This window comes from Chlorocebus sabaeus, chromosome 20 (assembly GCF_047675955.1).
Source record: "Chlorocebus sabaeus isolate Y175 chromosome 20, mChlSab1.0.hap1, whole genome shotgun sequence".
Classification (NCBI taxonomy): domain Eukaryota; kingdom Metazoa; phylum Chordata; class Mammalia; order Primates; family Cercopithecidae; genus Chlorocebus; species Chlorocebus sabaeus.
In genome coordinates, this window is record NC_132923.1 from 59,493,753 (window position 1) to 59,520,209 (window position 26,457).

Genomic DNA, 26,457 nt, shown 5'->3' on the forward strand with positions numbered 1-26,457 from the left:
TTGGTCTGGGCAAAAATGTCTTGAGCAATACCCCATAAGCACAGGCAACCAAAGAAAAGATGGACAAACAGGATCACACCAAATTTAAAAACTTTTGCACAGCAAATGATAAAATCAACAAAGTAAAAAGACAATCCACAGAATGGTGGGCTGCAAAAAAAATCTGCAAACTACCCTTCTGACAAAGGATTAATAACCAGAATATACAAGGAGCTGAAACAACTCTATAGAAAAAAAAATCTAATCAAAAGATAGGCAAAGATTTGAATAGACATTCTCAAAAGATAATATACAAATAGCAAACGGGCATGTGAAAAAGTGTTCAACATCACTGATTATCAAAGAAATGCAAATCAAAACTACAATAAGATATCATCTCACCCCACTTAAATGTCTTATATACAAAAGACAGGCAACAACAAATACTGACGAGGATGTGCAGAAAAGGGAATCCTTGTACACTGTTAATGGGAATGTAAATTAGTCCAATCACTATGAAGAACGGTTTGGAGGTTCCTCAAAAAACTAAAAATGGAACTCCAATATGATCCTGCAATCCCACTGCTGGGTATATAGCCAAAAGAAAGGAAATCAGTGTATCGAAGAGATATCTGCACTCCTATGTTTGTTGCAGCACTGTTTACAATAGCTAAGATTTGCAAGCAAACTAAGTGTTCATCCACAGATGAATGGATAAAGAAAATGTGGTACCTAAGGCCAGGCATGGTAGCTTATGCCTGTAACCCCAGCAGTTTAGGAGTACGAGGCTGGCGGATCACCTGAGGACTGGAGTTCGAGACCAGCCTGACCAACATGGAGAAACCCCATCTCTACTAAAAATACAAAATTAGCTGGGCATGGTGGCACATGCCTGTAAACTCAGCTACTCAGGAGGCTGAAGCAGGAGAATCGCTTGAATCCAGGAGGCGGAGGCTGCGGTGAGCCCAGATTGTGCCATTGCACTCCATCCAGCCTGGGCAACAAGAACAAAACTCCGTCTCAAAAAAAAAAAAAAAAAGAACATGTGGTACATATATACAACGGATTACCATTTGGCTATAAAAATGAATGAGATGCTGTCATATGCAATGATATGGATGGACATGATTATGTTAAATAAAATAAGACAGGCATAGAAAGACAAACATCACATGTTCTCACTTATTTGTGGGATCTAAAAATCAAAACAATTGAAGTCGTGGAGATAGAGAGTAGAAGGATGGTTATCAGAGGCTGGGAAGGGTAGGTAATAAGGGGTTGCAGGTGTGTCTGTGGGTGGAGACAGAGATGGCTAACGGGTACAAAAAATGTTAGAAAGAATGAATAAGACCTACTATTTGATGGCACAACAGGGAGACTATAGTCAATAATAATTGTACATTTTAAAACAACTTAAATAGAGTAATTGGATTGTTTGCAACTCAATGGATAAACGCTTGAGGGGATGGATATCCCATTCTTCATGATGTGCTTATTTCACGTTGCATGCCTGTATCCAAATATCTCATGTGCCCCTTAAACATATATACCTACTATGTACTCACAAAAGTTAAAATAAAAAAGTTTAAGAAAGAATTTGAGCATATATCCTTTGCACTCTCCTCCCCTTCCAATCAGCTGGAACCTGGCCATGGCAGTGACCTAGCTTTCACCATGCAGACGTCTACAATGCCCCAGGGCAGTGGTTCTGAAATTGTGCTCTTAGACCTCTGGGGATCATCAAGACCCCTTCAGAAGGACATAGGTCCAAACTATTTTCCTGCTAATACTATGACATTATGTGCCTTTTTTACTCTCACTTTCTCACAAAGCTACAGTGGAGTTTTGCAGTGGCTACAGGAAGTGTGATGTCACAGCAGTTTGAATACAAAAGCAGATATGAGAATATAACTCTCTTCCATTAGCTAGAAGTTAAAGAGATTTGCAAATATATAAAGCAATGTCTCTCGCATCACTTTTTAAGTTTTGGAAAATATGATTACTTTTCTAAAAATATGTCATTCAGGTTAACTTGTATGGATTTATTATTTTGAAAGACTTAACAAATACTTATTTTAAAATTTCTGTTTTAATTTCTCATATGGTGACTATCAACAGATATAGCACATATAAATGAAAGATTTTTGAGGTCCTTAATAATTTTTAAAAAGTGTAAAGAGGTCCCATGACCAAAAATTTTGGAGCTGTTGCTCTACAGTTGGAAGGACAATGAGCTGGAAAAAACCCTGCATCTCTGCATGAATGTGAAGACTGAAACTGCCCTCCTCTCATTCACAGTGAGGCCATCCGTTACATAAAAGAGAAACAAGTTTCTGTATTATGCTACTGTTCATTGTATCTTTTTATTGTAGCACCTGGGATTTACTCTAAATAATACGGACAATAGTCACATAAGTTGGGGGGGGGGGTGCTACTATATCAAAAAAACTAAAATATGTGACATTGATTTGCTTGGGTAGTAAGAGCACAGACATTTTAGAGTGGAAAGTTGATAACCTCCGTTATGTCATTGCATAACATCATTATTACTGTGATCACTTGGGAAGCAGATCATGTTCCAATGGAGCCCATAGCTAAACACATGGCTGGAAAGAGCTAGAGTGTCTGTGTACGTTGACTGCTCTTTGCTGCGCTTAGCAAAATATTATAAGAAATAGATTAACTCGAGAAAGAATTGACTACTTTGTGAGCACATGTAAGAGAAAAGAAAGTATCCAGTAATTTAAGACCACACAAGGTTAAACAAGCCAACTGCTTGTATGCTTGTATACCTCCAAACAGCAGGAGATTAGGCTGTTGCAAAAAGAATTCCCATTAACCCACCACTACCACCAAAAAAAGGGCACCTAGCCCTGAAGCAAAACCTAGACTAAGGATGTTGCCTTTTTACCCAAGCCCACTGTTTCAGATGGTCTCAAGGTAATTGTCATTAAAATGAGAAAACAAAGAAATCGCCACTATATCTATGTAATGATATCTATGTAATATATCTATGTAATGAAACTGCACTTGTACCCTCAATCTATAAAAACGAAAAGAAAAAAGAAAAACAGGAAGATAAAAAAGAAAGCAGCTTAATAACTATCTCTGGAAAAGAACTTATAGTTTCTAGCACAGACTGGAAGCTTTTTGTTTTTTCCTCTTTTTGAGAGGAAATCTACCAAATTTGGAAAGAAATAGTTTTTACCAAAGTAAACATAATTCTAGGCCAAAAAAAAAAAAAGGCATTTCTTTTTTAACTTAAAACAGGTTTCAGCCATTTGCAGTGGCTCACACCTGTAATCCCAGCACTTAGGAGGCTGAGAGAGAATGATCACTTGAGGCCAGGAGTTTGAAACCAACCTGGGTAACACAGGGAGCTTCTGTCTCTATGAAAAGGTTTTTAAAAAAGTAGCTGAATGTGGTGCAGGAGTTTGAGGCTGCAGTGAGCTACAGTGGTGCCCGTGCACTCCAACCTGGCTGACAGAGAAGGATCTTGTCACTTAGGAGAAAAAAAAAAAAGGAGAGGAGAGCTTATTAGTCTCCAATATACTACTTCAATGTGTCATGCAGATAATGGACAAGGAAGAGCTTCTCAGAGGCACTGCTAAGGCAAGGACCCTTTGCAATCCCTGCCTAACAGGATTCACTATGGTTCAGGGACTACTGTATATATTCTTAAACTTTCCTTTTTTAAATAGGAGACTTTATTTCATTTGTCCTTGGCTTGCTCCTCTACTCTTCATTAGTGATAGACAAGGAAGATAACTTGAAGTTCAGTTTCCAGGTGACTGAGTATGAGAAGTCAAAGCTAGACCTGATGAAGAAAACTATATAGGGAGTAGAGATTCTCCACTTTTGAACTAACTGATGGGACTCTGGTTGTTTTACTTGGGGAGTGAGTGAGTACATTGTAGGTGTGGGAAGAAGGGAGCAGGCGGGCATTTGCGTAGCCAGAGAGGCAAACTGGGGGAGAAGCTGCTAGTTAGTTCTCCCAGAAGTCTATAGTAATAGCATTGCTGCCAGGCACCTGGCTGCCCAGCTGGACTCACTTCTCGGCCTTCCTCTCAATTCCAACAGGACTAAATTCTCAGCAATGCCATGTGAGCAGAAGCAATGGATGTCACTTCCAGATTTGAGACTTCAGACCTTCACATTCTCTTCCCCTTCCATGCTAACTGGAACCCATATGTGATGACAACCCTGTTTCAACCATCCTGCCAGTGACAGTGTCCTAGGAGATGGCAGAAAAACCTGGGAGGAACCATGGTCCCTCAGTGATCTCAAGGAAAAAAGCTGCCCAGTCAAGCTGGACGGTTCACATGGAGACTATTCCAAAAGACGAAAAATACACTTCTTCATCCTAAAAGCCATTTAAGTGTCAGGCCCTTTTGTTACAGTGGTCTGACCATCACCCATATATGGCTGACATCAGAAATTCACCTCTTCTCACTCCCCAGATCTGTGGGCAAATCTTGGGGAAAATGTTGGTATGTGTGTATGTGCCTATATTTACACAAACAAACAAAAACTAAGTTAAAGCAAAACCTTGAGAAGATGCAGTATAATAAAAATATATATTTAGTCGGATCCTTTATAATAAACCACTAAATGTGTTTTTCTGAGTTCTGAGGCACTGCAGTGAATTATACAACCTGTGGACAGTGTTATGGAAACTCTGAATTTATAGACTGTCAATCAGAAGTACAGGTGGTTGCTGGGACTTGCAACTGATGTCTGAAGCAGGAACAGACTTGTGGAACTGAGCTCTTTTTTTTTTTTTTTTTTTTTTTTTTTGAGATGGAGTCTGGCTCTGTCGCCCAGGCTGGAGTGCAGTGGCCGGATCTCAGCTCACTGCAAGCTCCGCTTCCCGGGTTTACATCATTCTCCTGCCTCAGCCTCCCAAGTAGCTGGGACTACAGGCGCCCGCCACCTCGCCCGGCTAGTTTTTTTTTTGTATTTTTAGTAGAGACGGGGTTTCACCGGGTTAGCCAGGATGGTCTCGATTTCCTGACCTCGTGATCCACCCGTCTCGGCCTCCCAAAGTGCTGGGATTACAGGCTTGAGCCACCGCGCCTGGCCTCGGAACTGAGCTCTTAACCTGTGGGGTCTGAACTAACTCTGGATAGTGCCCAAGTTGAACTGAATTCTTAAGCACCCAGTTGGTGTTGGAGAACTGGAGAATTGGTGTGGAAGACCCCACACATTTGGTGTCAGAAATGGTAGCAGAAAAAAAGACACCCCAGAAGCTTAAGCCTACATAGGGTGTAGAATAATCAGGGCTGACCCTGACACTGCTTTACAAAAACATTTCAGCTTTGCCTCCGCATCCGCTTAACTCCTGCAGGATAAGCAAAGGTGACGTTGACCTCAGACACCTCTGTACTGCCCACAGTGGCAAAGAACCTCCAGGCTGCTAGAATGCCATCCTAAGAAGATGTTAAATTGGACCTTTTCAGTCTCAGAAATGTGGTTGAAAACACTAAATGTAAGTTGCTGCACATTCTACATAGAGATAACAGACCATCCTATAGAATCTGCTAACAGACCCCAAATCAGTACTGTTACCTATGACTAGGCTATACAAAATAAGATGTAGATTGATCAGGTATCCAGAGAGAGTTACCAGACGGTTATGCTTTTCCTACCTCTTCCCTATGTAGGAGGGAATCCTTTCTTCCCTCCCTCTCCCATCTACTGCAAGTCACATGAGTAGGAATTTCAAGATTCTGATATACCACCTTAGGTTTCTGAGTCTGAATCTGGTCCAAGCTGGGGACAGCAGAGATATGTTAAAGTGAATAAGAAATTAAAGTTTTGATTTAGATTGGACTGGACTTTTCAAGAGCTGAAAATGAGATCTTTTGTTAATGTTTTTTAAGTGACCAGAAAAGTCAGGGACTCTTCCTGAGTTATTGTTCAACAAAAAAGATACTCAACATAGCATGTTTAAAAAGCAATAGACAAAAAAAAAAAAAAAAAAAAAAAAAACCAAGTAGCTTCATCTGCTTGTCCCTACCAAGTTTAGCACATTCAATATGTGGGTGGGAGAACCAGGTTTGGGTGGCAATGCCTGCCTCCCTGCCTATCACACTTCTACCAATAACAAAGAATCACATGGAATGACTACCATAGCACCCGCTTTCAACAGAATATAATGTGGTAGCAACAGCAATAACAAAACTTCATCAGATATTTTCCAGTTTTTCTCTCTTCAAAGCCAGAACAATTAGAACCAAGCCCTTAAGCTGACTGAGCACCAGAGGCTCTGGACTTACGGTGGGAGAGGAAACCTAAGAAGGGGAGGCAAACATTCTAGCACAATAGGTGATCCAAAACAGTTAATGGGAACATTCAAAAAAATGTTTTGTAAAGCTACCCGGGCTGTGAACTGCCCAACTCCAGGCTTCTTTCATGTGATACACAAACTGACATCGTATTTTACCTAATACTGTATAATACGGTATCTGTAATATGTTAAACGCTCCTTGAAATAAATAAGAAAAATATTTAAAAGTCTGTAGAAAAATGGGCAAAGGAGAACAGGCAATTCACATAAGGAAGAAATACAAATGGCCAATGAGTGTATGAAAATATACTTAACCTTAATAGTAACCCAAGAAATGCAAATTTAAAACACAAAATGCCATTTACTTATCAGGTTGGCAAAAATTTTACATGTGAATCGTATCTGGTTGGAAAGGGTCTCTAGAAAAAGATACTCTCATTCAACATTGATATAACTTGGAAAAGTCGTTATGAAAATTTAGAATGCATTTGAATATGAACATGTGCATGTGTGTCCATACATGTATGTATGCATGTAAGTATAGAAAAAGGTCTGGAAGAATATATAACAAACCTAACAGTACTCCTATTTCTCAGGAAAGGAGGAGCAGTGGGATGGGAGGGTGTTGATGGACTTTCACGTTTTACAGATAGACTTAAAATTTGTATGAGCATATATTACTTCTGTAATTAAAATAAATTGTTTTTGAAGCAGGGTCTTGCTGTGTCACCCAGGCTGGAGTGCAGGGGTACCATCTTGGCTCACTGTAGTCTTGATGTCCTGAGCTCAGGGGATTCTCCTGCCTCCCAGTCTCTCTTAGCCTCCTGAGTAGCTGGGGCTACAGGTGTGCGCCACTATACCTGGTTAATTTTTGGGTTTTTTTTTTTTTTTTTTTTTTTTTTTTTTTTTTGAGATGGGGTTTTGTCATATTGCCCAGGCTGGTCCGGAACTCCTGGGCTCAAGCCATCCACCCACCTCAGCCTTCCAAATTGTTGGGATTACAGGCATGAGCCACTGAGTCCAGCCTTAATTTTTTAAAATGAAAAACCAATTAACATGAGATTTTAAAGCTTAAATAGATATATAAAATACTTTAATTGATTTATTTTCCTTTAAAACAGATGTGTTGGGGGTTGAGCAGGCATAGCCTACTCAAATTCTGGCAACCGAACCCTATCTTAATCTACGTAGGTGGTTCAGTATTTCGCAACCCGAAGAAAGTTTCCTTAGTTGGCATGAATATAAGTACAGGGTAATGTTTTGCATCCCTGGACAGTACTGAATAAGGCTTATTCTTAGTAATTCAAGATAAAAAACAATTGTATGAAAAGTATTTTGAAATAAATTTTAGAGAGATTTGCATTTTTCAATAAGAAGCATTCTATTATTAGCTATCTTTCCTTTTGGCAGAGACTGTCTTCAATTTTTAAGTGTTTGCCAAAGAAATGACCTTCTGCCAACCCACACTGATGTATTTGCCTGTTTTCAGACCAGAATTCATTCAAAAGCACCACAAGTCTTCCAAGAAGTCTTTTTGTTTTTATTCCCAAAATTTTAAGCAAAAAATAGTCCATTTAAAATATAAGGAGACATTCTTACTTGGTCCTCAAAAGATAGAGCCTGGGCAACATCTCTTGGAAATCCATCAATAACAATGCCCTCTTCATCAGGTATTTGCATCAATTTTTGTTTTATCTCTGTAATTGTTGTTTCCTTTTATAAACAGAAAGGATTAAAAAAAAAAAAAAAACCACAGTTAAACTTAGTATACTCAAGTGGTAGGAAAACATTTTGCAGAATAAAAGAAAATTATACAGCAGTACCTGCGGGGCCAGTTCTCCAGTTGTAATTATCTTGGCAATAAGACTCCATTTCCTATTGCTGCTGGTACTGTGGATCTTCTTTCTTAATAATTCTCCCACAGAAATGTATTGGAATCCATATCGCTCTGCAATTTTCAAACTCTGAGTACCCTTTCCGCTTCCTGGACCACCTAGTATGTAAAACAGGCAAAACTGTGATCTTCTGATACAATAAGGACCTCCCTTTTATACAACTACTACTTCATCTGGGATGCAGATTCTGTGTCACCAAGGCAGATGGTTAAATAGGAAAGCCATTTGCGGCTTTCTCAGTGCTGCCTTTGAATGTAAAGCAAGTAGAGACTTCATCAAGGAAAGAATTGTCTTGACCAACTGTATTAAATGAGAGATACAGGTTTTTCCTCTACCTATTTGAGCAAATAGCTAATTAAAAATTTTTTTGAACAATGTAGTTGAAAGAAATCTTGACATTTTTCTATGTAAAATCTAACATTTTTCCTCCTGTAATCAAAGAAAAATCTGTGGGATATAAAAAACAATGATCAAAATAACAATAATGGATTCCATGCCAACAGAGAGTTAATGTGTAATTCGGTGAAATGTAACCATTATTTTTAGACAAAGGCCCACCAGTATTTACACAGCTTATTTAAATCTTTTTTGAAATGTTTGCTCGTGCATATCCTTGCCTTATATTGTTTGAATGCAAGAGTTTTATGCAATGTAAAAACAGACATACAGACCAATGGAACAGAATAGAGAACCCAGAAACAAATCCACACACCTACAGTGAACTCATTTTCCACAAAGATGCCAAGAACACACACCGTGTAAAAAGCAGTCTCTTCAATAAATGATGCTGGAAAAACTAGACATCCATATACAGGGGAAAGAAACCAGATCCCTATCTCTTGTCATATGCAAAATAAAATCAAAATGGATTAAAGACTTCTACTAGATTATTTTTCAAATCAAAAGTAAGTTTTGGTTTTAAATAGCTGCTTTTAACCTACTAATATATGGGCAAATCATGAATTGACTTGAAATAAAAAAATTATCTGACCAATTCCATTGACAAATTCAAACTGATTTATTCCTTGAAGAATCAGGTATCTTTCAGAAGCTATATTTCCACACTTAATCACAACCACCAAACTAAGAGATCATATACTCCATTAATTTAAAAAATTCAGATACACTGAGAATGTTATGGTACTTTCAAGAAAAAAATTTTTCGTCAACTAATGGAGGCAACAGTAGACAACAAAAAATGCAGTTGGCACAATTGACAGAGATATTCTCTGTCATTAATTTGTTGGATGAGCTTAATTACTGAAAGTTTCTATCAAATTAATTTTACTTTGAAAACTGAAAGTTCCTATCAATTTAATTTTCTAGAGCCAGAATGGGCTTAATTTTGTTCTGTTCACTTATCTCTAATACTTATAAATATTAGGGTCCATCTCACTGATATTTTATGATTATGTTAACATAAGAGAGATTCGTATCTGTTCCAACAGAGTCAGCCTTAAAAAAATTCTGCAGTACTAGAAGAGAAACCATGTGGGCATCTATACCCTACTCTCATATTTTTAGGTTCGAACTAATACAAATTTGTAAGGTTCAGGTACAATTATTTTATAATTTCAAAAAAGTCACAAAATTGCCCCAATTCTCTCAGACAACCTATGATCCACCCTCTCCTTTCTTCCCTTGTTTCAATCCTCTTAAAATTATTTACACTTATTGGTTCATCATTCTTATAATATATAAAATGTTACAATACGGCACGTAAGCCTATAATGAGAATCACAACCTCGGGAAACAAGTTGATTTCACTGAATAGAAAGAAATGTGAAGTGGGAGAGATTTGAGCATTTACATATTCTCCAAAGATCTTAGTTTATTGAAATATTTTAATCATTTTCATATAAAATTCATAGTACACACAAAAAATATTTATGCTCTTTTATACAAGATCAATTTGCTATCAAACCATTTTCATGAACAATCAAGCTTCCATTTGTTCATCCTGTTAATAATGACAAATACTTTATTACTAGCAGCAAGAACAGCAAAATAGAAAGAATGTGTTCTGTCCACATACAAATCATAAAATGATGACATAATTCCCGATTATTTTTCACCTGTAGTTCTATCATTTATTAAAGTGTTTCCCTGTCTTCTAGGTAAGGACTTGAAAATTTTAAGCACAAAAAGAATGCATTCCACTTGCAAGAATAGAGATTTATGGCATAACAGTGGCACCATAAAGCCATAAAAATATTTTAACTCTTCAAAAAAATATTTTAACTCTTCAAAAACTGACTTTAAACTCTCTTCCTGTAATTTTGTCTTTAACAATTCAGGGCTAGATATATTTGCAATTTCATTTTCATTTCACTTTAAAATATACAAATGTCATTCCTTCTAGTCTAGTGAGCTTAAATCCTTGTTATAGCTTGGTGTGTTTATTTGCATGTTTTTCTCCTAGTTGTCAACATTGCTATGTCCTCTGGAGCACTACTTCCTTGCATGGGGTCTCTATAAATTTGGCACTCTGTTAATGCAACCGGCTAGAACAGCTTTGAACATTTCATGCCAGAGTTTTGCTTTTGGTCATCTCTGTGAAAGGTGATTCTAACTGGAATATGAAACAATGACTACATGTTGCATGTTCACAGGTCTCTTCATGATTTTTATAGATTTTGAGAAAGAATTCGCAAAAATAGCCACAATTTTTTTTTTCTTTTTTCAAGATGAGGTCTTTCTGTCACCCAGACTGGAGTGCAGTGGAGTTCACGGCAACCTTGAACTCCTGGACTCAAGCTATCTTCCCACTTCAGCCTCCCAAATAGTTGGGACTACAGGTGTGTGCCACCATGCCCAGCTAATTTTTAAAATTTTTTGTAGAGACAGGGTCTTGCTATGTTGACCAGGCTGGTCTGAAACTCCTGGGCTCAAGTGATCCTCCCTCCTTGACCAAAAAGGAATTTTTCAAAAATATTTAAAACATTTTCATTTTATATTCCTTGTGAAATGTCATGGGGCTGATATTTCCATATTCAACATAAGATTCATAGTGGCAACTTTTAAAATGAACTATTATCATTGTTATTTTGGCTAATACTCAGATGTTATGTGCTATGTAAAACACTATTGTATTAGATTTGTTTATCTTTTAACAGTGAAACTTTGGATTTATTATAGGTGCCAATTTGCCATAAAGAAGATTCATTTATATGAATCTTTACCAATATATTATGATTTATTTTTCTCTCTAAAGTTAATAGTGAGTAAAAATTTAATTTGTTAGTTCAAAGGGGTAAAAATCACATCATGTTTAGAAGACTTTCTTTTTTTCTTCTAGAAACAGAGTCTCATTATGTTGCCCAGGCTAGACTCCTGGGCTGAAGGGATCCTCCTGGCTCAGCCTCCCTACTAGCTGGGACTACCACCACATCCAGCTCTTAGAAAACTTCAACTGGCTCAGTTATCTGTGATCAAGATTAAATACATAAAACCACAAGACAATAAATCTTGAAGGTATTACTTTCAATTCATTATAGAGATTTTCTATGACATTTTAATGGGAATCTATGAAAATGCAACAGGCATTAGATTATATAATTATAACAATTTTCATTTTATTGCAACTTATACTAAGAATATTTCCATTTATTGTCCCTTGAGCTTTTGTTTCTATTGATTGTCATTATTCAACTAAGTATTTGCACATATAATACACGATTTACTTTTTTGAAATGTAAATATATAAACAAAGGTAGCAACAGTATGAGAATTTTTGCTTTCTGTCCTCATACCTATAACAAGAATGATTTTTGGTCGAGGTCTGGTAGGATCAAAAACCTCATACTCCTCAATCAACTCTGCAGTCTCAGAGAGATCCGTGTCACTTTCTATGGAGAATTGATGGATTGGAGGGAGCCGGTCATACCGCCGATATGGAAAGTTTGAATTTTCAGGCATTACTGCAAGAGAGTAAGATAACTTTGAAAAGGAAAAAACACCATAATAAAACACTCTTCACACTTAAACAATTAGTAAAAGCAATTTTAAAATGAAATGGGTTTGTTTTGTTCTCAACTGGAAGAAGTCTCCCTTAGTGGTCAGTAGGCTTTATCACAAAGGGGCAGATAGTTAATATTTTGGGCTTTGTGAGCCGTGCAGTTTCTGTTCAACTTAGCCATGGTAGTGTGAAAGCAGTCATAAACAATATAATAAACAAATGAGTGTGCCAGTGTTCCAATAAAACTTCATTTATAAAAACAGGCAGTGAGATGAACTTGGCTCATGAAACTTTACCACCCTCTGCCCTAAGAGGAGCCTCCTCAGATACTGCCTAGTTTTGTTTGGTAGGTTGTATACATTGTGGCCTCTGCAAATGGTGCTCTCTGGAGTTATGTAGTACACAACCTTCACAAGCATACGCAGCTGCCTGTCCATAAAGCTAATGCTTATATATTGTGTATTTCATTCATTCAACAAATACAGATAAGCTGCTTACTATGACCCAGAAATGCTATTGTGATCTAATGGAATGGCTTGGTGGCATAATGAATAAAAAATTAAGGTACTGTCACGGTCAGTAGGAGGGTGCAAATAATTCCTACAATTGGAATATCTTGTAACATCATCTAGTTTTACTTTATCGATTTACTTATTATTTTTAATCTACTTGATTTAAAGATGTAAAAGTTTAAGTTTGTATCTATAATGGCAACAAATACTTGCTATTTATTGCTGTTTATAACATGCCAGATATGTTAGTGTGTTAAGAGTAATTTGGTGTAAGAATAAGATGTAGTCCTGTCCCTTCAGTGCTTATAAACTAGAGCTTATATGTTTATATCTTATAGCTGTATGAACACCAGTCACGATAAGTGGTAAAATGAGTATCTCTCTGATAAACACCACGGTAATTTAATGAATTACATTTGGGCTGCAGTGGTAAGAAAGGACTTGCAAAGGAGGCAGGACCTGAACTTTGAAAGACAAGCACAGGTGATGAAATGCAGTAAATATAACCCAGTTGGTGGGAACAGTACGAAGACTCCGAGTCAGAAATTCAGATGACATACTCAAAAGGACCAGAGGACAGGGCTGGCAAGTCCAAACTAGGGAGATGGTCTCAACCAGTTGTTGATATATAGTTTATGGCTCCCTCTTCTTTACCTCAGGTGTCAGTATTCCAGGAGGCACAGAGAAGCACTAACTACCCAAAAGGCACTCGCACAAAGCAAACAGGAGGCCAGCTGGCCTTCCATGAGGAATTCTGCTGACTACCGTATCTTAGCATGGCATAAGGCTCACATCTCCTCCCAGGGATGTTGATCCGTTAGAACTTTCCATTCTCTGTTGATACAATAAATAAGGCCATTGACCACGGACCCACCAGATTCATTTTAGTTTCATGAAAAGCACTGAGTAGTCTGCAGATGACAGTAGATCTCCTTTAGAAAGATCTGGGAAGGGCTACATCAGGAAAAGCACCAACAACACTATCCTGCTCTGCCTTGAAATTTAATCAGTTCATCCAACATTAGACAAAATTCGAAACATTATCCTTGATTACTTTCTTCTCTCTCTCTGCACATCTACTCCCAATACTTTATTTGCAAAACATATACCAAATGCATATGCTTCTCTCCATCTCTACTATCACAACTCTTCCAAAGCCATCATCATATTTTACCTGGAATATCATAATAGACTATTTACTGACCTACCTGCTTCCATGCTTGCCACCACAATCAACTGCCTGAAATGTTCTTCCCCTGTTGCTCCCGTGGCTGACTGCTTCTTGTCATTGACACTTTACCTTAAAGGTCACCTCCTGCAAGAGGACTTTACTGACTTTCTAATCTAGTGCAGCCTCCTAGTGAGTCTCAGGGACATCACTCTAATGCTCTGCACAGCACCTACTTCACCATCTGAGAGTTTTTTCATTTATCCATTCATTCATTGTTTGTCTTCTCCAATTGGATTATAAGTTTCATGAGAGCAGGGGCCTTACCTACGGTCTGGAGCTCTGTATCCCTGGGATCTAGAACTGTGCTTGGCAGATGGTCAGTGTCCAATAAATATTTGTTGAATTAATAATAAAAAGAATGTCTTACTGAAATAGTTTCCCGTAGAGAAAACTCAGAAGATAAAATGGGTAGGCAGAGCGTAGTCCAATGTGGAGGTCCCTGAACCCTTTACCATGGTAAAAGGTTTAGCTTTAGTAGAAAGCCAGTGGAGGATTTGCAGGGTTGGTAAGAGAAAGGAAACAATGAAATGAAATACATGTTTTAGGAAGGTTAATCTGCTAGTTAAAATGAATTGGAGCAGGGAAAGACTAAGAACAGAAAGAGTAGCAGCTAGGTGGCTGTTAAAGTAATCAACAGATGAGAAATGAAGGCTTAGGCTAGAGTGGTAGCAGGGGAAACGGAAATGGATGGCCAGATCTGAAGGATATGATTAGGGTTGGAATATGAGAAATGAAAGGAGGTGACAGTTTAAAAACAATTTCCAGGCTTCAAGTCTAAAAGGATAAGGACCATACTGCATTTCATATAGTATCTTTCTGCCCTCTCTTTTCTGCTCCAGCAATATTGGACTTCTCTCATTCCTAACCAAATTACAGCCTCTCTGTCTGCCTCAGGAACTTCTCTTCTCTGTTCCCTGGTACAATCACTTTCATCCTTCTCTAGCTAACACACACTTAGCTTTCGGCTCCAAATAAAAGCACATCACCTCTTCCAGGAAGCCGATCCTGTACCCCAGCCTAGGTTAGATTCAGTCCTTTGTTAACATGGTTAATTCCTTAGCATATGATTTTCCTATGGTGCCATGGTACTCCTGCTTATATTCCTACTGCTTGACTTCACTGCTAGGTGTAAGGTCCCCAAAGGAAGGTGCCATGTCTGTTCTTTCCTGGTGGTTGGATTTTCAGTCCTAAAAGAATGTCTGACACACAGTAGTACTCAATAAATGGTTAGTTTATTGCCCAACTGACTTACTGGCTGACTTCATGGAAACAGGAAAAGAAGTAAGTGCTGGTTTTGAAATAAATATAGTGTGTTTGATTTTGGACATGTTGAATATAAGATAATGAGATATTCTGGAAGACAGGCTCTATGAATGTTTGGGGTTATGGGATTAGAACTCTTATTTACAGATAATTATTCAATTGTATGCATGTGGCAGAAAGAAAGGGATGCTTACCTCATATTTAATGCTTTAAAGACAGTCAGCCAATAATTTAATCCTTGCTTTATCATATTTTAACTTAGGAAAGTAACTTGATTAGATGATGAAAATGTTTCATTTCACAGAATAATTTTTCATAGTAATAACACATTAACATAGCTAAGGCAATATTTTTACAAAAAATGCATGAATCACTCATTTCTAGAAATAATCACTATGCTTTAAGATACTGGGCAGTTAGGAATTTTGTTGAATGTAATAAATGATTCCACACATTACAACTAAAACCTTCAAAGAACAAATGAATAAAGTATTTCATAAAATAGAATTGTATTATTACAGGACCAGTTTAGAAATCATTTCCCGCTTTTTAGCATACCTTTCAGATACAAGACCATGTGATGCCACATTCTTACCACCATAGGTATATGAAAATTTTGTATTTGATGATTAACTAAAAGATCTCTGTGTGGGAATTTTGGTAAAGTATCAGTGGGTATGGAGAACCTAAAATTAACATGCAATCTTATTTTAATGAAAATTAAGCCTACATTTTCCATTCTTGTTTTAGCTTATCCTGCTAGACTGGGAATTCCAAACTCACAATTTGTGTACCCAACATAGCCCCACAGATGTGTTTTGATCAGCTGGACATTTTTGCAAAATTTGTACTTAACTGTCTTTAAACAATGATTGTTCTCTCTAGCTCTGCTCTCTAGTTTGGCCACAGTCCTCACCATTCTCTATTGACACATGACCTGCCTAGCTTCTATGTACAATCAGGCCAAGTAACAGTATAAAAAAGTATCAAATAGAAGTATCAAGATTTCATTTTGTTGCAGTCACTTTTACACCCACTCAGAGCAGCGTCCGACTAAGTAGATGTCATAGCTTCTCAGATTTAATTTTTAAAATGTATACCTGAAGTTTATTAGTACTTTAAGGTTTAGAAAGCAGATTCCCATATTTACCTCGCTTGATCTAACAAGAGTACGGGGTATGCATTTAACAGGGAGCCAGACATTAAGTATGATGACACCCTGGGAAGTAAGCTTCCCGTATGTTGGGGATGTGTATGAACTGTTCAAGCCCACAAAAATATCATTTATTCACCAAAGTAGTAATGTACTAAGTGGTATGCTGCAGCAGCAACTGGCTAAAGATACAACCATGAGTACCTGCTGCCCACAGAGAGGGCATATCTAAGCTGTGTCTGCACAGTTTGAAGTTCTAAACTCCAATTCTGTTCATTTGCTACTCTGTGTATCAGGCTGTTCTCAGTGAACCAGAAATCCTGCTGATTTACAAAGAGTGAACTTTATACCTGGGACTCTGCTTGGTTATCAAACCAGAACGTGGGTCTATGAATAGACTATATGGCAAGACAAAAATCTCTTTGGTATTGTAAGGTCCTAAAGGTCAAATCAAAATATTTGGTGCAAATTTGACTTAGTAAGTATATAAAGACACAACCTTACCTTAGGACTTCCCATAGAATGTAACCACATGGCTTATTTTGTACTGAGTGTTATTTTACCTCCTGTCTATGTAAGACGGACAGCGGTGAGAGACCTTGCGTGGTAATGAGATTAATTGCTAAGACTCAGAGTGCTAATCTCATTACCTTATAGTCACACCAAAAATTTTCTAACTATTTTTCTGTTTTTTGGTCCATTATAACATTTGAAAGTTTCTAAAATTAGTTTTAAATAGCAACTTCAGACATCTCATTACTTCTCAGCAGCACTGGGAAATTTGGTCAGGGTCATATCATTGACTTCTGCATGAATGGTGAAGGACTCTTTTCTTTAGAGATGTTTCTTAGGAAAAGCTATTTCTGTTTGCCTTCTTTTGCTTGTGTTCCTTGAAAATTAGCACACTATGACTTTTTCCCACACTGCATTCAAATAAAATCTATGTGGGTCATGACTAATAAGGTTAAGCAAACTAAGATTTGCTTCCTGCTTATATTCATTGCAGATAGAATTGTCTCCATTTCAGATGCTGTCTGTATAGCACAAACCTTTTGTTGTATAATTTTTGAGAATGGTTTCAGTTTTGAAAATGTAATGATCTTGGCCACTAGAACAGAATTTAGTTTCCCTTGATTTGAGCTGATTCCAATTTGCACATACTATTATACATCTCAACTTCATCTAGAGGCTGAATGGCTGGTTGGCTCACGTTGAACCCCTAATTTTGATATGCACATGTTTCAGAAAGAGATCAAAACACCATGAATCTTCTCTAATGAACTACAGTTTTTAGTTCTAAACAACTCCTAAAATTTAAACAAGTTTACTTTTCCAACTTCTTTTATAGCACCCAAATGCCTAGATTAATGTATTAATTAATACATTGCATTCAGTAGATGCTTAAAAATTTTTTTATTGAATTAACTAGTGTTAAAGTGAACTAAGTATGACCTGAGAAGGACTCCATACTTCTATATTTGAGTCCTTGTGGACAAACTGCAACCTAGCTTAATAGGTAGACAAGATTGAAAACCTAACTTAGGAGTATGCACCTGTAACAATAGCTGAGTCTTGGCCAATCCCAGCAGCTGTACTTCAACCATTTATACACGATTGAGTGTTCAAACTGTGTTCAATATGGCAAATGCTGAGTTGTAACCAATCCAGCCATTCTGTACCTCACTTCTGATTTCTGTATGTCATTTCCCTTTTTTTTGTCTATAACTCTTCCACCATGTGGCTGCACTGGTTTCTCTGTGCATCTGTTGTGTTTCTGGGGATTGCCCAGTTCATGAATTGTTTGTTGCTCAATTCAACTCCTTTAGATTTAATTTGGCTGAAGTTTTTCTTTTATCACTAGTATGAACTTTACATGCATTTATGCAGATGCATTATTATGAACTCTGAACTTGGAAACATTAGTAAGCCAAATCTCTTTCTAGTTAATAAAAAAATGCTGAACTGCTATGCAATAACTACCAATTATACCTGTATTCTATTCATTTATTGTGAGAAATCTTATTTGCAATTTTAAGAAAAATGTATGTATGGTTTGCTAATGTAATTTATTTTGCAAAATAATGAAGTCAGTAATATAAAATTTCATTAAGCCTCTAGTGAATTGTTGGACAACGGTGTGTAATTTTGTTTGTCTTTTTATGGAAGTGATTAGAATTAGTAGCAGAGAGAAATTAATCATGATCCAAGGACTTCAGGCATTTGTAAACTCAAAAAATGAAATCACTGTGTATAGTCTATATGGCATGTTTTAAAGAGAATTGCTATAACTATAAAACTGTCTATTATTCTCCATATACATTACCATTTCTTAGAAAGGATCTCCGTGACTGTCCTCCATTTAGCGGAGGTAAGGTCTTCTTTTCCTGGCTTACAAATGTATCCCATTTCACCTTGTCACAGCCACCCAGTTCCTTGACTTTCTGTAAACAACTTTCCAAGTATTCTACTGGGTCTTCGGGCTTAGAACACATCAGTCCATTCAAAAGGCTCTGAAATATAACAAAATATGTACAAATACTTTTAAACCCACCTTTGCTTTTTTAAAAATTTAATTTATTTTTCTGAGATAGAATCTCACTCTGTTGCCCAGGCTGGAGTACAGTGGCACAATCTTGGCTCACTGCAACCTCCACTTCCTTGGTTCAAGTGATTCTCCTGCCTCAGCCTTCTGAGTAGCTGGGATTACAGGTGCACACCATTATGCCCAGCTACTTTTTGTATTTTTAGTAGAGACAGGGTTTCACCATGTTGGCCAGGTTGGTTTCGAACTTCTGACCTCAAGCGATCCACCCACCTCGGCCTCCCAAAGTGTTGGGACTACAGGCATGAGCCACCGCACGTGGCCCCACGCACCTTTGTTAAAATAGTGTTATGGCTCATCTTTGGATTCTGGTTGTTTTTGTTCTTTGCATTTGTCTTTTAATAAACAGAGTTGAAATTACAATCTGATGGAGTCATTAAGATAATCCCTTAAATTCTTGCCTAATTAGTTTTCAGTTCAGCATTCTCTGCCCCCTAAGCAATTCAGGCAACTAGATAGTTTAAAATGGAAGAGCTGTTCACTTTATCACAGTGCGATAAAATGCAGCATGTGAAAATGCCCCAGTCATTATTTGTCTCACTCCTACCCACCCTTTATGTCTCTAAACCTCAGTTTCTTCTTTTATAAAATGGGGGTAATAATAAATACCTCATAGCGTTTTTAAAGCATTAAATAATTTCATATTTGTACAGTGCACATTAAGTGCGTGGCACATAGTAAGTGCCGAACAAACTTTGTTGGTGGTTTTAGTTATTATTACTATCAGGAAGTCTTCTCTGAATCCCTAGGTTGGTCTGTGAACCCCTTCTTCCGTGTTCCCATGGTATCCAGCATAAAACATCGTACTTGTTTGTCATTTATACTGAAACCATTGGGTTATGCATTGGTCTGTCTTCTAAATCATAAGCTCTTCAACAACACAGAGTGAGTCTCATTCATTTTTCAATCCCCAGATACTGATGCTTTCCCTGACATTTGGTAGGTGCATATTTAACTGTTTTCCAATTGGAAAAAAAAATTCCTCAAAGCTCAAATCTAAGTGAGACTCAAAAAAAGTGAGGTCTGAGCCAAAAAAAAAAAAATTACTGTTTGACATAGAGTAGGTCACTACAACATCCACTAAGATTCCAGATGGGAAAGGAAAAAAGGCATGATCCTGCTATTGCTTTCATGGTTCATGGTGTCTGATGTGTCACTGGTACTAATTTCTAAAAACGCTACCAGTTTGGAAATGCTGATTCCTGGAAGCTGGACTGATGTACAAAATATTTTCCTTTGGAGTATTTCATGGAAAAAGCATAAAGGATTATTCTTACCAATATACATTGTTAGCATACAAAACACCCTTTGAAGGGCTGACATCTGTTTAAATACAGTATTTTATTTTCAATTATTTCCTGTGTAATTTGCTCAGAATGGTAGGCAATTCTCACCAGGTACGTTTGTTTTCTGAAATCCTAAATAGAGTAAGCCAGAGTGTGCCCCTCTATCAGCCAAGTTCAATCGCAGAGGAAGCAGAAAAAACTACCAGGGCATCCAATCCAGTTTGTTTGTCAAAATCTGTCCTATACACACACATTGCAGTTGAGCTTCTCACATTTCTCCCATATGCCAAGCTAGTATTAATCTTATTAATAAATAAAAGCCTCTATGTCATATATTTATTTGCATACCCAGTGCATTCTCAGCCCTGTGTGACTTTATTACCCCCATTTTATAGATTAGGAAATCACAACTCAGAGATGTTAGTGACTACTCCAGTTTACTCAACTAGAAACACCTAGGCCCAGGATTTCAATTCAATGTTTCTGATTCCAAAACCCATATGTTCTTCTCTGTACCTGTTGCAGAAATGTGGTGTAAGATAAAAGAAAACATGAGATTCTCTGTGCCATCTGCAAAATGCCCTCTTTTAATCCCTACTATTGCCTGAAATGAGTGAACACACTCAAGGACTCTTTTCTGAAAATATACATTTCCAGCGTCCTTAAACAAAACTGGTTCTCCAAAGGGCATTGATTTTAAAATAGGGCAATGAGTTCCATTCCTTCATGGATAATTCAGATCGTTTTTTCTAACAGCCAGCCACTCTCAGGGATTGAAGACAACCAGCACATATTATTGCTCAGTCTCTGAGTGAACCCTTTGAGACCTTGAATAATCTAATTTGACTTTCCACAGTATTCACATTGATTGCCAAATCTCTGCTGTAAGGTACAAGATCAATATACACACCATAAAGTTAGCCAGAATTAAGAACTCATGACAAAATAATAAGAAAGTGGTTTTAAAAAAGTCTAAAACCGGAAACACATTTCAAACATGAACCTATCAGAGATATCCCATATTCCATTTGGCTTACATGATGTCTCAAATTAGGAAAAAATCTGAAGAGGTCAGTTAGATATATTTACTTGTCTGAAAATACGTCAATACAATAATCAATTTGTCTATAATGGCCTCTAATATCCACAGCTGGGGCCAATGTCTTGGTGTTTAGTAGACAGCTAATTGTTAAACTTTGTACACTTAGAATATTGTGGTGGGCAAAACCCATTTTAAAAACCTAAAGTATTTAGTTTTACAGTCTACACTCATCACATGGAGAACTGCCAGATTTTCCTTCCCTCTTGAGCTGCGCATAGCACAGATTCGTCCTACTGAAGGATGTAGCTTTTGGAGGTCACCAGTAGTCTACTTACATCTTACTGTCCAGAAGTGAATCTAAGTCCATTACTGTATTTCACCCAAGCAAGTTGACTTCCTTTTCTGGGTGTGCATTATTTATCCCATTCATATGCAGAAAAGTAAATAAAAAACCTAAAACCTTAACAAAAAGGCCTGCCATAACTTATTTGCATACACGGTGTAGATTTTAATAAACTATCAAAATTCTCTGTGGTTACCTTCCACCAAGGAGGAAAAACAGTACCCACATTTATAAACCAAAAAGATGTACTATGTAGGAATTTTTGCAATCACGTGGTCCTCCTACAGATGTTTTCAATGATTCTTTCAGAAGCGTAGAAATGAAATATATTTCAGTAGTAATCTTTGTCAGAAAAACCTTCGCCTCTTAATTTCCATATTTACTTTTTGAAAATTAAAACAAAAAAAGAACAACTCTTAAGATTCCCACACATTCTCAAGACCTGTCCTTATGCAACACCACCTAATTATTTTCACGCAGGAGTAACACATTTGCTAGATTTGGGCTTCACATACCACGCTTGAGCTCAGTGAGTGGTTCACCTGGAAATCTTGACTTCAGATGACCTGAAAACGGTGGCTTATAGAGGTGAGAGAAAAGAAGATCTGTAATTATGGCAACCCATTTTAAAGACAGTTTAGGAAAACTGAGGCAAAATTATTTTCTCCAATGGTGCTTTAAAATTCCTTTTAACAGAACAAATCCCTCAAATCGGGGGAAAAAAACCCCTCATGACCTTTAGTTTACGATATCAGTCTATCAGTTTTCAGAAATGGGAACGAGGTTTGCAGAGAATGGATTTCCCCTTTCAGAGCTCGCTTAGGAAGCTTGGCTTGCTTCTATTCTTTTCTCCTCCTCCCCCCACCTTCAAGCAAAAGCACTTGAGATTCAGGAATGTTTTTAAATTCAAATACGAAGAGAAGGAAAGGAAGCCAAAACGACCTGAGACAGGGGCTGTGGCTTAGAACCAACTAAGGTTCATTCCTCAAGCCTCCTCTCTCTCAGTCTCCAAGTGTTCCCCCCATTCTGGGTCCCGGTGCAGATGATGCTGTGCTTCGGTTTGAAGACTGAGCAACAGGAGTCTGCCCGCCTCGCAGCTCCCTCCCGGACCCGCTATCTCCAGGTGGGTTGTCGAGCACTGGCGAAACCTGCGGCCCAACCCTTCCTAGGCAACGGAAAAACGTGCTCAGGAGTTCATTCAGCGAAAGCGCAGAGCAACGCTGGGGGCCTGTCACCGGGGAGGTGGCACTCGATAGGTTGGGTTTTGCTTTTTGCATCTTCATCTCTCTCTTCCAAGCTGTCTCCGGGGAGGGCTGCCTTCGTCCACATTTCCTCTTTCCCCCAGGGGTTCCAACCCTGGACAAGTAGAGTGACTAGGGCTCTGGATCCCTCAGTTTCGAATCTTTACTCGCTGCTGGGAGATAGTGCAGCCACCTGGCCTGGCCCTCGCTTCCAGAGAGCGCGGCCCGGCCGCGGTCTGGAGCCCACATCCGAGGGGCGCGATGGGTGCAGGCTGCTTTCAGAAACCTGCTGGAAGGCTGAAACTTGATCTGCAAGATGCAGGCTTCTAAGCCCAGCCATCTGACAAGGACCCTGGCAACCCGCGGGAAAGGCGACTACCCTCGGGCGAGCGGGCGAGTGCGCTTCTGCAAGCCCCTTCAATTACATGCCCCGCGTGGGGAAGGTGGGACGGCGCGCGGCTGCCTCACCCCGAACCCCCGAGATGCAGTCCCCGGATGCTCCCGCCCGTCGGCCAGCCCTAGCCCCTACCTCAAAAAGCTGAGGGATTTCCCTCCGGGCCAGATACTCCTTGGCATCGTTGGTGTTCATGGCTGTGCCGCGCGTGCCTTGGGGCGCAAGCGGGGAGGATCCCGGGCTGCGGCGACCTGAGCCGGGGCTGGCGCTGGGGCTGGCAGAGTCCGCGCCGAGCAGCGGTGCAGCCCTCTTTCTCACGCGCACTCAGCTCAGCCTCTCCGCCCAGGCCAGGGACCCCCTCCGCCTCTCCCCGGGGGCTGTGGTCTCCGCGCTCCCGCCGCCCCCGCTTCAGTTGCAGTCCCTGAGCCGGAGCTGCAGGCGCCGAGCAGCTGTGCCGCGGCTTCCCGGGCTGCCAGGCAGCGCGGCCGCCAGGGGTGGGGCGCAGGGAGCGGAGGAGGGAGGACAGCGTGGCGGACGCAAGGCAGCAGTCCGCCCGCCTGCCTCTCCGGTTCAGCGCGCCGCGCTCCGCGCCTCCCCGAACTGGGTCTGCGGCGGCTGCCGGTCACGCTGCGCGGGCGGGCGCGAGGTGCGGGGGTGGGGGCGGGCGCGCGCAGGGGGTCGCAGTCATTCCCCTCGGTGCCGCACCGGCGCCAGAGCGCGATGCTTCCCTGCGTGCGCCGCCCAGGGATGCAGCTAACCGGGACCAGGTGGCCAAGAAAACAGGGTCGGGGTCTGTAGGAACCTGCCACCGTTTCGCTTCTCCGGACCTTGTACACACACAGACACACACGCACGCACATACACGGTTACCTCCAGGTCCCCGAGGAACTCTCAGGAAAAACCTAATAGTCACAGGATTTATCATTTATTCTTAAGGTTACCTATCTTTCACTACAGGGAGCTGTGGGGAAGGAGGAAAAGGGGATTCATGGTATGGAATCCAACCCTTAAGATAATTTTTAGATCTTGAGTATCTCTATCCTTCAGGAAAGTTTTGCTACCTGGTTTCGAATTTTTTCCCTGTCGGTGTCACAAATCTTTATAGACTTTAGGATAAGGCCTTAGTGTGAGCCTGAAATCCTAATCAACTGAAGGACTAATAAGTAGTTAACTAGTTAATTATCTCCAAGGAGAGGAAGGGACAGTGGAGGAGAAAGGTGGGTGGTAGTGGAGAGCTAGAGATGCTTAAATTGCAAATGTGTTTAGTAGGTGGGGAGGGTGGCCATCAGTAATTAGACCTGAGGAGTGTGCAGCCCGTGGACAGTGTCGCATCAGAGCACCCCTGGGGGAATATGAGTGAGTATGGGTGGGTGCGCTAAGGCGTAATGGGTAATGGATCTTCCTGCTGCAGACCATTGTCAAGGTGTAACCCATCTTCCTCCCAGCTCCCAAGATGACTCAATTCCCTACTAAGATGTCTTCTCATTGCCTGTTTGGGAGATAGTCCGTAGTCCGTACCCCCGAAGAATATGATCTCTAACTTCCCACAAAGCCACTATAGGAGGGTATGTGAGAGAGGACACTTTGGTAGGCACTGGTATCTGGGGTCTGGCTGGAGAAAGAAGCAACGCTGCCTCTGCTTTAAAAAACTATAGAGTCTGAATGTCCATTTCAAGTGCATCTTTGCAGATATTTTCTTGGTTCTATTTCTTGTTCTGGAAGCAACTGCAGCTCAAGCCTTAACTACAGCTACAGCTTTGTTTTACCTGCGGGAGTAAATGAAGTTTTGAGAACACTTGTGAACCCGTATGTCATATGGTTGCCTTAAACAAGGCAGGTATCTCAGTTCCATAGAAATTGGTTTTTGCCCTTAGAATATGCCTCTTCACTTACAGTCCCAACTTGTAGTATGTCTTTACCTTATTTAAGATTGGCTAGGGCAGTAGTGAAAGCAGTGTCTCTTCCCTATGCAATGATGCTTGGAAAGTACGATGGTCCGTGGCATTAAGACTTACTTTGTGAGCATGCACAGTGGAGGTGAAACACGTAGGAATGAAGAAGCCACTTTCTCCAGGACTTTTCAAGGTCATCCTTTACAGACAAGAATCTGGCAGAGCACAGCTCACCTGTCTTCCCTTGAAGAAATGCATAATTCTAAGTGTACTTTAGTGTTACCGGACAAGTGATGGCAACTTGCTTGTAAAAAGAGAATGGATAGGAAAGACTGCACTGCACTAAAAATGGTAGACAGCCTGAAAAATGTAGTAAATGGTGATACAGCAAGTTTTCAAGTAGCCTTATGCAGGGACAATCAGTGTATTTTGGTGTGTGCCAGGGTGGAGAGAGATGTGTGAAAGAGGAAGATGTTCATAATTACTTTTGCAAAGGAAGTTGTGGCTTTGTAGGGAGGGGCTACATGAGAGAGGTATGATGCTTAAAAGTCAAGCTAATGGTTCAAAAGAGAGGAAAGAGAAAGGACAAGGACCACTAAATATATCCTTGCTGTGGGAAAGCTGGCCTCTCATTCCCTGTGATGAAATTCCATGTGTGGGTATATAGAAGGCTCATGGCCCTTGGCCCTTTGTTTATTTGGGAATGCTTTCCTGCAAGCTCTAATGAATCAAAATGATTACTGCATGTCGGATGTCTTTGGATAGACTCTCTTCTCATCACGCCTTGAGAGAGGGTGCTAGGGTCTGAGATATAGCAGTGGATAACAGACAAGATCCTGGCTGTCAAGGAACTTAAATTCTGTGAAGAGTTTGTGTAAGAAGTGTAGATGAACAATAAGCAAATAAAAATGCATAGACATCACATAGTGATAAAAAATACAAAAAAGGACATAAACAAGAACATATCAGTTAGTGATAACTGATGATGAAAATCAGAGTTGTTGATTTGAAGCAAGGGGGCAGAGGCTCCAGGTCTCTTCTGTGGAAGCAGCTGAGGAAATGGGAGTAAGAATAATCATTAGGGACCGGGCACGGTGGCTCGTGCCTGTAATCCCAGCACTGTGGGAGGCCGAGGAGGGAGGATCACGAGGTCAGGAGATCGAGACCATCCTGGCTAACATGGTGAAAACTCGTCTCTACTAAAAATACAAAAAATTAGCCGGGCATGGTGTTGGGCGCCTGTAGTCCCAGCTACTCGGGAGGCTGAGGCAGGAGAATGGCGTGAACCCGGGAGCGGAACGTGCAGTAAGCTGAGATTGCACCACTGCACTCCAGCCTGGGCAACAGAGCAGGACTCTGTCTCAAAACAACAACAAC

General features: G+C 39.7%; 1 protein-coding gene across 2 annotated transcripts in view; it reads right to left on the minus strand.

Moving 5' to 3' along the window:
• The window catches only part of AK5 (adenylate kinase 5), a 287,532-nt gene extending 263,711 nt beyond the window's left edge, over nucleotides 1-23,821 (minus strand). The window contains exons 1-5 of one of the 2 annotated variants that reach the window (XM_007978238.3): nucleotides 23,324-23,818; nucleotides 18,604-18,790; nucleotides 11,916-12,083; nucleotides 8,092-8,261; nucleotides 7,868-7,981 (exon numbers count right to left, since the gene is read on the minus strand). In XM_007978238.3, coding sequence (XP_007976429.1) covers nucleotides 7,868-7,981; nucleotides 8,092-8,261; nucleotides 11,916-12,083; nucleotides 18,604-18,790; nucleotides 23,324-23,383 — 699 coding nt within the window. In that variant the 5' untranslated portion in view covers nucleotides 23,384-23,818. Of the gene's footprint in view, nucleotides 1-7,867; nucleotides 7,982-8,091; nucleotides 8,262-11,915; nucleotides 12,084-18,603; nucleotides 18,791-23,323 lie in introns of both variants that reach the window. The other variant, XM_007978240.3, reaches the window with a different exon arrangement.
• Nucleotides 23,822-26,457: the final 2,636 nt, after the last annotated feature.